Here is a 12988-nt window from a genome sequence, read left to right as displayed (position 1 = left end):
TACAGCGTGGTCCAGATGCCTTGTGACCCCAAAATTGTATTGACCCCTAACATTCCCCCCCCCCCCTCTGCTTTGCATATTCATGTGGTAAATGGGGGGGGGGGGGGGGTCACAATACATCTGGACCTCCCTGTACAGTACTATGTTGTAAGGGGGTAGGGCACATTGCACTTTGGGCCCGCTCACGGCTAACATCAGTGGCGAGCGATATCTTAACAGATGCAGGCCAATCGGTTTGAAAGTCTAATGCATATATTATTATTATCGGATAATTGACGTGTGGTTAATGCGTACCTGAAACATCTTAACACCTGTTGCATTGCCAGAAAGGGGTGAAACCCATTCTTATTTTTGGAACTTTAATACTGGCACCAAACAAACAAAAAATATCCCGTGGTGTGGGGAAGTATGGTCAAACAAGTCACACAAGCGACGTGGCGTGGCAATAGCTAGCTCCAGGCATTTGTAAATGACCCAGACATTATTAGTATAGGCTTGTTTAAATCAAGGTCCCGTTTAAAAACAAAAGACTTTGTCTCAGCTGACTGAGAGTTTCGCTCTCAGCTTAGAGTCTCAAGAGGTTTATTAAACACCTGTATGGTTATGTGCATGTGATCTCTCCCTTCCGATATTTGGACGCCACTAGAGTTTTTCATCTTCTAGTCCAGATTGAAAACTCATTTCTTTAGAACGGATTTTTTGTCTTTAGATTGTTGCCCGGCCCCTCCCCCCATGGCACCTCCTAATTGTCACGGTTGGCTACGTACGGTGCAAAAGAAGTTCAACATACGGTTAACATGCAATGTGGTGATATGGGCCCGACAGTGAGACCCAACCAAGCCAAGGAAGCTTGTTTCGTCTCATCACGACAGAGCTGCCAGTCACATTTTCCGATGGACAAGTTGGAGGGTGATTGTGCACAGCATTCACACGCAACGTTGTTTTTGTTCAGAAAGGCGAATGTTTTGTTTGCATGGGAGAAGTTCACCACATTCGTATAATTGTGCCCAGCTGCAGTCGGTTATTAAACACAGCACAACACCAACCCACCATCCCTGCTTATGCAACCGAGGTTACAAAACCCACCAGCAGCATCCACGATCTTCATTAAACATCTTCACCATCATCTATCTTCCATCATCGAGAAGTGGGGGGGGGGGCTGGGGATTGCTCCACATTTGAGACAAGACCTACACACACTTGCCTTGCAGTCTTTTCTGACCTCTCGTGCCTTGCTCCCCCCCCACAAACGCCCAGGTGTAACGCCGGAATGTTATAACCATCATCACCCCCCACGGTGGTTAAAACGATCCCACCGTGTGTGGCCAATAACCCACCACCAACACACCACGACGGGGTAGGTCAACACCAGCACGCCGTGGCAAAGCTCGCACCGCATCTCGTGCAAGAACACCTGAGCTCGATACGACAGCAACAACAAACTACAGTACACGCACAGCACACACAGTGCCGCAGCGGATGAACACACGAACACTCCACGTGTAACGCAACGCGAACGCTTCGTAAGGGACACGAGCGAACCGCTTTGCACCCGGGACCCGGTGGGGTTCTTACCGCAGCAGCCGTTCGCTTGCAACTCGTCTTTTTTCGCGTCCTTCTCCGCACTTTTCGTGCGCTTCGAGAGCGGCTTCTTGTCCTCCGTTTTGCTCACCATGGTGCTTTTCCGCGTGTGCGTGTGTTGCGGTGAACGCGAGTGACAGACGGCCGACGACGAGTAAAGTGGTTGTGCGGTGCGTACAGGCAAGGCAGCAGCAAGGCGGGCGGGCGGTCGGGCGGGTGACACACGCACAACGATATACCCTTGAACACACGTGTTCGAAAGCTCTCGGACACCAGCATGGAGGCCGTGACGTCACCCGCGAGGCTCATGCCCCCTTCACCTTATAAGGAGTTGGGGGCCACCGGGACACGCCCATCGTGGGGACGCCCCCCTCTACGCCCCGCCCCCTTCTCCTACGCCCCGCCCCCTACTACGCCCCGCCCACCTCTCTACGCCCCGCCCACCATCTCTACGCCACGCCCCCTCTCCACGCCCCGCCCCCCTCTCTACGCCCTGCTCCCTATCTACGCCCCGCCCCCTTATCTACGCCCCGCCCCCTACATGCCCCGCCCACCACTACACGCCCCGCCCACCTCTCTACACCCCGCCACCTCTCTACGCCACGCCCCCTCCCTACGCCCCGCCCCCCTCTCTACGCCCCGTCCCCTCTCTACGCCCCGCCCACCTCTCTACGCCCCGCCCCCTCCCTTACTCAACACGCCCCCTTCGCGACTCTTGGGTTTCACAAGAGTCATGGTTGTAGGATGAGAGCTGTATTGGGATGCATTGGGAATGGATTTTTTTGGGGGGATGGGATTTGTTAGGTTTTTCTTGGGATTTTAATGCTCATCCTTAAGATATCAAGCCATAGAAGATCATCGTCTTCCTTAAAACTACCCACTGAGGCCTAACAATAATGCATGGATTAAAGCTTTCGTGACTGCAGGAATTCATATTCTTTGGGTCTTTCGGTAAAATCAGGAATTCATATTCTTTGGGTCTTTCGGTAAAATCACGTAGATTGAAAAATAATTAAAAAAAAATTATCACGACGTTTCGATTTTACTGCATACACATAGCTCTCAACCCCTGACCAATGATCTAGCTTATTACAGACCAATGCAGACCGTTCTAGATTTGAAGTTTTCGTGACTGCAAGGATCCATACTCTTGGTTCTTTCGGTAAAGTCCACGTAGGTAAAGAAAAGAAAAAAAAGGAAAAATTTGTTATTGTATTATTTATTTTTTATTATTTTTACCTACGTGACTTTACCGAAAGAACCAAGAGAATGCAGACCGTATTGGTCACCCCGTGCCCTTATAAATATCATCCTACAAAGTCCCATCACAAGTGAGAAACACAAACAAATAGACAAAAAAATGTTTGTCCGTATTGAAACGGCTGTACATCGTATGGACCTGAAAACTCAATTTCCCTGTACAAGACTACTGCTAAACCGTATGGGTTGACAGCCATGTATACATGACTTAACTACGGTATTTATATTTTTCTAAATCTATGCCTCCAGTTTTCTGGCTGGCTGGGCTCCTTTACACCACAACTCTGTTGTTACTGGCTGCTGCCCGTAGCCACCTAGACTTCGGAATAGGTTGGGGAGAGGTGTAATTGATTACTTTTGATGGTCCCGAGTAATGGGATTGTGAGAATAGTTTTCTGCTGCAAACAAACGGATCTTCTCTTCTCGTTTTAATGAATATAATTCGTCCTTATTATGCTCTCGTTATGATACTGTGCAATAACATTCTGCTTGGTGACTTATCACTGCGTGCACGTGATATCGTTTGGGATAACTTGAAACATGCTACACCATTTATATATTAATAGTATTATTATGAATATGATCGTTTATCCAGGACATCCGGACGCTCATTTTGAATATTTTTTGCAGGATGGTCCTGCAGAGATTTCTCAGTTGGAGACGATGATTGTTAAGTACAGTACTTTCCAAATGAGTAATTAAAGGAACATTTGTAAGGGGATGTTTTGTGTGCGTTTAGAATACTACAGTGTATTCTCCTATGACGCCGCGTGTTTTAATAACGCGAATTAGATATAACGCGATGAATGTATTGAGGAACACTTTTTGTTTTTATAACGCAGGATGCAAATTGGATATAACGCGATTGACCAAACAGAACTACATAGTGCGAGTAGGAATAAGCGGTTGTGCGGCTTCCTCGATGCAGCATCGCACAATCCATTGGGATACTGCTGGATAAGTTCTACAGGGTGGCCCATAAGTTTTGAATCGTAGGGGGAAAAAAACTCATTGATATGTTTTTGTTTCTGCAGGCCCAGGATGCCTCTGAGTAAGAAAGAACGAGTCCAGATAATTCTACTCGTAGGAAATCTGAGTCAGAGGGAGGTCACTGTTGAATTTAACAGGCTGCATCCAGACCACGAGCCAATAACTCAGAGCTGTGTTTTTCCTACGATTCTAGACTTATGGGAAACCCTGTAGATGCTACCCATGCGCCTCAGTTTTTATTTAGCCTGCGTATGCATCTCGCGTCTTATCGCGGACTGTGCTTTACCCCTATGCGATTTATTGTAACACGATTTTTTTCCCCATAACCGCGGTGTTCTTCAGGAACGCAACTAGCGCGTTATAGGAGGACAGACAGTATTGCATTCAAATGCCATGTTGTTTTAAAACAAGTGTGTGAAAAATCGCAGATTAGGCGGAGACTTTATAGCCAAGGAAACAAACAAGTCTGGCTGCCTGGGATGGAGGCAAAACACGGGAAGGGAGTTATGAATTGCTGGAGCGGACGATTGATGCTGATTGTAATTATCAGCGAAACGTCGTACTACTCAAATTTTTAATGCTGTTGATTCTCTCTTCAGCACACCGGTGGGCTAAATAAGTCAATTAATTTGTCCTTTGAAAACGTTACACATTTTTTTACTGTTTGGCCGTGTCGGGTGGTGGAGGGTTACGACACATTTATAAATAACGCGATCTGACCCAAAAACCTATATTATGAATTAGATGCCTACTAAAAATCAAAATGTGCACTGCTGAAATACATTTACCTGTGCACCTTTCACCGCGACCGTACGTCTTCTTTGTTGGCGACTCGATTTTCACCGAGAATCAAATTGAAACACATTGCATGCCGAGTGAAAACCCGAGTTAGCTTAAGCACATTAGAGCCGGTCGATGGTTGCGAGACGGTGCCTTTGCTGTTCTTACCCATCGCTGAATGTGGACGTCCATAATGACGCTCCACAACATTGGTATTATACATTTGTATATTGTGCTCTCGGTTAAATTATACTATTTGTCCATCTTAATCGCTGCAGTTTACCGCTGTGCCTTTTGAAAGTTCAGGTTTTCACCATCGCATCTCTCGATGTGTCTAACATACTATATGGGCATACTTTTGCAGTGCTTAAGCACTCGAGCGTGCTAATAAATGCCCTACACTCCGCTGCAGAAGCAGCAGCTATCGTGCAGAAAGGCACACAACACAATGTAACACAGGAACTTCCTACTCTTGAAATGTATTAAATATCAACACAACGAGAGGACTTCATTTACATACGGGTGTGTTCATATCATCAAAAACACGTGCCTTCCGACGGTGACAATTTGTTAATGCAAATTTGACAAATTATATCTGTACTTATATATGTCCAGCACTTTACGAGGATGTAACGTAACATCATAACACGAACATGGTATTGTTGTGATCGTGACAGAAAATGTGCAATTATGACAAGACAAGAACTGAAGATTTCTTCTCAACAAAGTCCCTTTACCAATGACCTCATTGGCTCTTTCCTCAACCCGCCCATGTCCCGAGGCCTGAAATTTCTCACCGTTGAGAGTAATAATGAAACACACCACGGCAAACCGCACGTTTTTATATTAAATATTCTAACTCAGCCCCAGCATAACTTAATTAACAAACACACCCTAACTCTTTGAAGCAGGCTGAGCAATAGCTGATGACTTTCCAGCGAGAACAGTTTGACATTGTTCAAATAGTGATTTTAGATCAGACAATGTATTTAACTTGTGAGATTTCAAGTGTCCTTTGAATACTGAACAAGCAACTCTGGCATTCTGGCCTGCGTTACCACGATTGTTATCGTAGGTATTGTGCAGGTATCGTGCAGCAGTTTGAAAGCTTTCACGATTGTACGAAATGTCCTCCAAGTACGTTGGCCTTTGTAGCTGGGGAACACGTGGCCATGGGGGAGGGGGGTGCATGTTGAGGAGCCAAAGGGACCCTGGAAGGTGTTTGAGGGGGCACGGCATATGGCTAGCAGGCCTCGACATTGGCACTTACCTCCTGAGCGTATTGTCACACGCAGGTATTGAAACATAATTGCACTGATCGTATTTAACAAGATTGCATATACACAGTAAAGCGACCAGCGGTAACAGCTGTGAAAAGTAAGGCCCTGTCCTTAGTGTTAAGTTAGTCAATCTGACAGTGGTGAAACGTATAAGAGGTGGAAGTTAATTCCATGCTGCTGCCACGTTTACGTGTTTTTATCACCTCTTACAATAAACCATAAGTTGTGTCAATCATCATGGGATTTTTCAGCACTCTCACTTTACTTTAAGGAATGTTCACATTGTTGAAATCGTTTTCCCTATTGAGCCGTGCTTGAGCCCAGGGTTGTTCCTTGCAAAACGGGTTTCAGCTGGATCTAATTCAAGCCAGTCCAACTGATCTGGTCCCACATCACCAGGTTGGAGCCGTACCAAAAACCGGTTGTCTCTACTTGAATGGGGTGAAAATAAACCCTTGTGACCACAGTTAACGGCATCTTTGTAAGGCACAGAGAACATCACGTTTTGTGCAGGTTGTGTGGTTTTTGAGTCAAAATAATAACCGGAAAATATTGGTTGCATCAATCATCTGATCTATTTCGTTTTCTAACCAGGTTTGTCAAGATTTTTTAAACATTTGAATGTGGATATTTTATATTTCCTTGCCTTCATCTATCAGTCATGCAATATTGGTAATAATCTAAGTAAGCAGAACAATGTCTACCAATCTTCTCCAAATAGTATGATTTACCAATCCGTGTCAAATTATATTATTAGTATGCTGGTTAAATATATTTGTTATTTCGAGATTTTTTGACCACCATAAAGGTTTCGTCCTGTGGTACAAGAGGACTTCAGTTGATCATTGGTTCCAATTAACCCCGTAAACTCCACTTATCAGCAATACTCAAACATTGTTCAGATTCACGTCTAAGAATTGGAATGAGAAATGCACTTTATCCCACTTGCATGTCAAACGCAGAAAACTGCAAATCTGAAAAATCGGCACCTTCTTTTGTAAAAGAGAACTGAAATTTCAAACAGCCATTTACAGAAAAGGAACAGTGACATAGTGGTTAGCACACTGCACGAGGTATCCAGCAACCAGAGTTCAATTCCTGGCTAAAGCGAACTACAGTGGCATGTAACATTAAAACCAGCCACATTATAGTTTTTTTTGGGTTAGAACGTGTAAATATGTGTCGTTAAACCCGCCACCCCCCGACGCAGCCAATTAGTAAGTGTTGTCACGTAAACAGAACGTGCCATTTAGTTACTAGCAGAGGTGTGGACTCGAGTCATGTGATTTGGACTCGAGTCAGACTCGAGTCATGAATTTGATGACTTGAGACTCGACTTGGACTTGCATAACAATGACTTTGTCCCACCTCTGAGGTGTGGACTCGAGTCATGTGACTTGGACTCGAGTCAGACTCGAGTCATGAATTTGATGACTTGAGACTCGACTTGGACTTGCATAACAATGACTTTGTCCCACCTCTGGTTACTAGTACAGCACACCGACGTGTTGGAGAGCAAATCAACAACATTTACAGAGTACGACGTTTCGCCAGTAATTACAACTAGCTTCATCAGGCGACTGCCAGATTAGTGGAGAAATCCTCCTGTTTCGTTCCTTAAATAGTGGTAGATGTGATGACGTCACTTGTGAGCCCTTCTTGTGAAGGGGGGGGGGGATTAATGAATGAATATAAATGACAATTTTGGGAAGGGTACATTATGCATGTACATTGCTCTTGTACATCCTGTCGTTTGCGTTGCAATAAGATAGGACTACCTGTTATTGTCTGTGTAGTGTTGTGGATTCAGGAGACGCCGGGGACAGTTCTTAGAGGCAACACTATTATTACACCTCGCTCGGCAGTACAGTCCCAGGACACTCAGCGCTAACTCCACTGTCTGGGGAGGTACTGCCTCCGGGCGAACATGTCCTAACACACAGGACTACACTCAGGGTCCTATGGGTGCCTAGGGGGAGGCGATTCTAACTCGCCCTTGCCAGGGTGAGAGTTCCGACCACTGACCCACTGGACCCGGCCCTTACAAGGACGTCGGGCCAGGGGTTCGCAGGCTCTCACCACTGAGCCGCACAGAGTCCCGGCCCTGATAAGCACAGCGGGGGCTACGGGTCTCAGGGTCTTGCTGGTCTTCGGCTTCGGTCTTCAACTGGTCCCGATCGGCTGGGGAAGTGCCCTTTTATGCCCGTTGCCCATACGTGTTAAACTAACATTCGAACCAGTTATGTCTCTCCTTCACCAACCCCTGCACACCCTTGCAAATGCGATGTTCCATCCCAAGGAATTATCCAGGTTAAATATTGCAATAAAAAAACACGATGTGGAGTTGAGAAGTTTCCCAATTCCATAAATATTGCCAGAGTTTTTAATTCAGGGTTATATTAATATTGGTACAAATATACATCACAGATTAACACATGTATCAAAAAGGTTAGTGTATAGATTTTGCAGACGTACTTTTCTCCATGGCCAGAGCAAGTTTTTAAATAGTGCACACAGGCCAATTTCAGTGGCACGCAGCAATGGGTGCTTGAACCGATGAACCGGCTTATCAGAAACAATCACTTGATTCCATTACGTGCAGGCTTACGCAGGATTACATGTGTCTCCCAATCCTTTGGTAATAAAGTCTATGAACAATATACTCCGAATTTTTGTAGAAAATGTGATTTTGTACGAACACATTTTCGATTAACAAATTTCTATCTTGGCAAAATATTGAACTCAAAGAAGAGAGGGCATGAGTAAGTGTTATTGTTTTAAGTTTTATACAAACTTATAGACTTTTATTTGACTGGGGGACTTTATAAGTACGGTACAGTATATAAAACCACATGCAAACACAAGAAACTGGCAGAAATAAATGAAAGTTCGGATTTTCAGGATGTTCTATTTGTGAAGTGAATGTTGACTGATCTGAGATTATTGCTAACTAAACACGGGAGCATTTCTGCCCTACGTAGAAGCACAACACTTTAACACGGCACTTCACAGGTGCTGGGCCAGTTCCATATTGTGGAACTTTACCCCTGAGTACCCCATATTTTAGTTACGCCTCGCTTGCACGGCTTGGGAAGGAATTACATTGTGGAAAGGACTTTCGACTTTACAGTGATGCTGGTATTCAAATTCAAGGTTTTTGTGCAAACCGTGACACTACAGTTCAATGTTGACTGAAATCATTGCATTTATTCTTATTTGCAAAAAAAAAAAATCATCACCCCGAATCATAATTGTGAGATTGCAGAATAGAGGTGGGAGGGGGGATGGAGTGAATTGTTACAAGCATGTAGATCATTACATATCTACTCAAATATTTCATAATCAACGTTTTTGGGTTTAGATCGCGTTATTTATAAACGTGTGACGAGGGGGGGGGGGGGGGTTGAGAAATGTGACGTCACATCAAAATTCGCAACTTTAAATAAATATAGACAACACGTTCTACTTAATTAAATGGACCTTTTGATCAATGTTTTTTTCCTACAACATCAGAGTGCAGCGGCACATTAAATACGCACTACAATGACAATATATTAATACGATTTGAAGCATGTTTTATATTTGGGGGGGGGGGCAGAGCTTTGTGACGTCATATTTTAGGGGGGGGGGTCTGACTTTGTGACGCCGTGTGATGACGAGGGGGGGGGGTGAAAAATCCTCCAAAATCGCGTGACGTCATTTATGGACGGCCCCTTACCGAGTCCGGCTTAGAGTTTCGAGTCGAAGTGTCGATGGGACTTCGAGCGGGTTTACTATGACCACACCCTCGGTACCTTACCCACGTCCTTCTGAGCTATCCCCTGCGCTTCTTACTTTCATCTTCCACTACATCTTTCTTCTTCTTGGTTCTTTCGGTAAAGTCACGTAGAATGGAAGTAATAAAATAAAAAACATCATGTTTAAATTGTATTCTTTTATTATTATGTTTTTAAACACAATGTTTTATTTTTATTATTTTATTATTTCCATTCTACCGAAAGAACCAAGAAGATGAATCCCTGCAGTCACGAAAGCTTTAAATCGAAATACATCTTTCTTGTTGTTTTATTCAGCTGTTGCAGCCCCGCGGCGCTGCAACAGCTGACAAACGCCGGCTGCTGCGGTGCCACACAGCCCGGCTTGCCTGCCGCCTCGCACAGCTGGAGGGGCTGTGCGGGTGAACGTGGCCAGCTGATCCCACGTGCGAGCCTGGAGGACGCTGGCTGCTGCTGTCCATGCGGTGCGGATTAACAGCCGCCTTAGGTCCGTTTCCTGCCAGATCTATTTACCGATGGCTCCCACCACGTTTGAGGTCCAGTCCGTGTTCCTCACTACTAACACCGATTGCTTTCCCTCATTTCCATCTGTCGCCCTCCAGATGGTAGCATCACTACCTTCTTAAACGAGCTTTCCGAATTTATTTACCTTATTCTCAACCCATCTCACAAGCTCGTGCTTACTGGAGACTTTAACTGCCCCGGCAATTTCCAGCCTCCAATGATAGCCACATCGAGTCAACCTTGGCCTGTCAAAACCTGGTCATCACCAACTCAGGTAATTACCGGAGCTTCCTCAACAAATGTTGAGAGTATGCTCGACCTGGTTCTGGAACCTGACCTGGATCGTCGCATCTCTGCACTGAGAGTTTTCCAAACTGGTTACTCAGACCACCACCTCATACTATTTTCCCTTCTAATTCCCAAGCCAATCACCGTCAAAAATCACCCACCACTCCCGTAATTTCAAGGGTATCAAGTTTTGCACTCTACAGCACCTCCTCGAAAATTCGCCTTCAATTTAATCCCCATCATCAGATCCAACTGTCCGCGCTCTTCAACTGGAAGCTCACCTGAGGGTGGTGCTGAGCAAGCTGGCACCATTAAAACCACGAACCACGAGGCAGTCTTCCCACGACACTCGCTGGATCTCAAGAGACGCCATCCTTGCTCAGCGAATCAGGAGGCGCCTTGAAAGGATCGCGTCCCACAGTGGTCTTCCTGCTGATCGAGTTGCCTACAGAGCTGTCTGTAGGAGAACCAACGAACTTATCCTTGCCTCACGTTCCTTCTAAATTGAAGAACGCATCAAAACAGCTACCGGAAAACCACACATCCTTTGGAAAACCACACATCCTTTGGAAAACCCTCAAGGATCTTCTACATCTTGGTAGCAACATGGTCCCTCACCTTCACGATCCCCTGGCCTCACTGAAACTTGGCACCTCTTACAAAACTTACTTCACCAACAAGCCGATCACCATCGCAAACTCCTGCACGTCTTCCCTCGCATCGCACCATCGTACCCCGCTCACGTTTTCTGAAATTGTAAGCACTCACCCGGACACCTTTCTAACCACGTTCAAGCCGGTGTCTTCAAAAGACGTTTTCTCTTTGATTCCATCACTTCACATGAAGTCATCTCCACTCGACGTCCTCCCAGGATCCTTGTTGAAGCAATGTGCTCTGGAAGTGCTTGCGCCGCCAATTGTCCACTTGGCACATCTTTCATTCAGTCAGGGCTGTTTCCCAGACCGGTTCAAAATGGCGCAGGTAACACCACTCCTGAAAAAAGCTGGCTTGTGCCAGTAATCCTGCAAACTATTGCTCAATCTCAAACCTGAGTACGATGTCAAAGGTCATAGGGCACCTGTGTCCGAAGCGGTTACTTCCCCATGTCGCTGCAACGGGCAGATTCAAACTGTTGTAGTCGGCGTACTGGAAGTTCCACAGCACTGAGACAGCTCTACTAAAGATGACCGATGACCTCTACAAGATCAGCATTGATTGGCTTCGATCTCTCAGCCACCTTCGACACTATTGACCGCGAGATACTCATCCGGCGGCTAAGGTCAAGGTTCGGTGTATCGGGTACGGCACTAGGATGGATACCTAAAAGGTCGATCACAGTTCAAGCTGGGCGACGAACAGTCATCGCCGATGCCGTGCTTGGTCTGCGTACCACAGGGATCCATCCTCAGGCCCTTCCTTTTTTAAATCCTTTATATTAAGTTCACTTGCTTGCTTGCTTGCGACCGTGCAAATCTTTCGGTCGTTTTTTAACCCACTTCCCGTGATCCAATCGAACTGACATTTTGCACACAGACTCGTTGTGCATGACAATTAATTTTCGTGAAAAAAAATGTCCAAAATTTTACACTGTTTAGGGAATTTTTTAAAAATATTTAATTACCAATTGCTTAATGGTGGCAGACAATCATCTGACCCATAGGTGGCAGCCATCTCAAGCCAGAGGACGAGAGGACTCTAGCCGCCACGCATATAAAGGATTTATAGTGAAAAACTTTGTTTTTACGGGTAAATTTTTTCAACATACATCTGTCCGATGTCATCTTATCCCATAACATCAAATTCCTTCGATATGCTGATGATACACAATTGTACACCATAGTGAAGTTAAAGTTAGATTTGGAGAGCCTCGGTAACCTCGTATATTGCATGTGAGCGGTACACGTGTAGTTTGCACGAAACAAAATGCTGCTTAATCCAGAAAAATTGGAGGTTCGGCTGGTTGGGACTCAGGCAAATTGTGGATCAGGTGTGGCGGTCATGGACTTCAGGATACAATTTTATACTCATCTAAAGAGCCTCGGGCACCATACTCGAACAGAATATGTACTTTGCTCACGACATGCAGAATGTAGTCAAGTCCTGCAATTTTCATATCGAGGCTCTACGACAAATTCAACCACTATTGAGTCATGACATAGCCAATAACGCGGTGTTTACCATAGTATCGACAAGACTAAAATATTGCTACTCACTGCATGTATAAAATTCTCTGACGGGTACTGCAAGATCCGACCATGTCTGTCCAGTGCTCGCCGAGTTGTATTGCCTTCCAGGTTGCCAAACGAATACATTATAAGGTCTCACTCATACACACAAAGTGCTTGCCACAAATGAACCACAGTATCTTGCTGGTCTCACAAATGAGCATAAACCACACGAACTCCGATCAACCTCGCAGCGGATTTTGGCGAGCCATCAAGCAAAAGACGACTACTGCATCGAGCACTTTCAGATGCGCTTCTGCAGCCGTCTGGAACGCTCTTCCTATTATGAAGCCACTGGAGTAAG

The 12988-nt window shown here is 45.4% G+C and overlaps 1 protein-coding gene across 1 annotated transcript in view; it reads right to left on the bottom strand.

The window, feature by feature from the left end:
• The window catches only part of CLUH (clustered mitochondria homolog), an 86490-nt gene extending 84626 nt beyond the window's left edge, over positions 1-1864 (bottom strand). Inside the window, exon 1 of the mRNA XM_061562075.1 lies at positions 1576-1864. Coding sequence (XP_061418059.1) covers positions 1576-1675 — 100 coding nt within the window. The 5' untranslated portion in view covers positions 1676-1864. The remainder of the gene's footprint in view (positions 1-1575) is intronic.
• Positions 1865-12988: the final 11124 nt, after the last annotated feature.

Source organism: Lethenteron reissneri, chromosome 28 (genome assembly GCF_015708825.2).
Source record: "Lethenteron reissneri isolate LAM-NWPU_2019-01 chromosome 28, ASM1570882v1, whole genome shotgun sequence".
Lineage (NCBI taxonomy): Eukaryota > Metazoa > Chordata > Hyperoartia > Petromyzontiformes > Petromyzontidae > Lethenteron > Lethenteron reissneri.
Note: the sequence above shows the minus strand (reverse complement) of the source record. Positions and strands in the feature narration are given on the sequence as shown.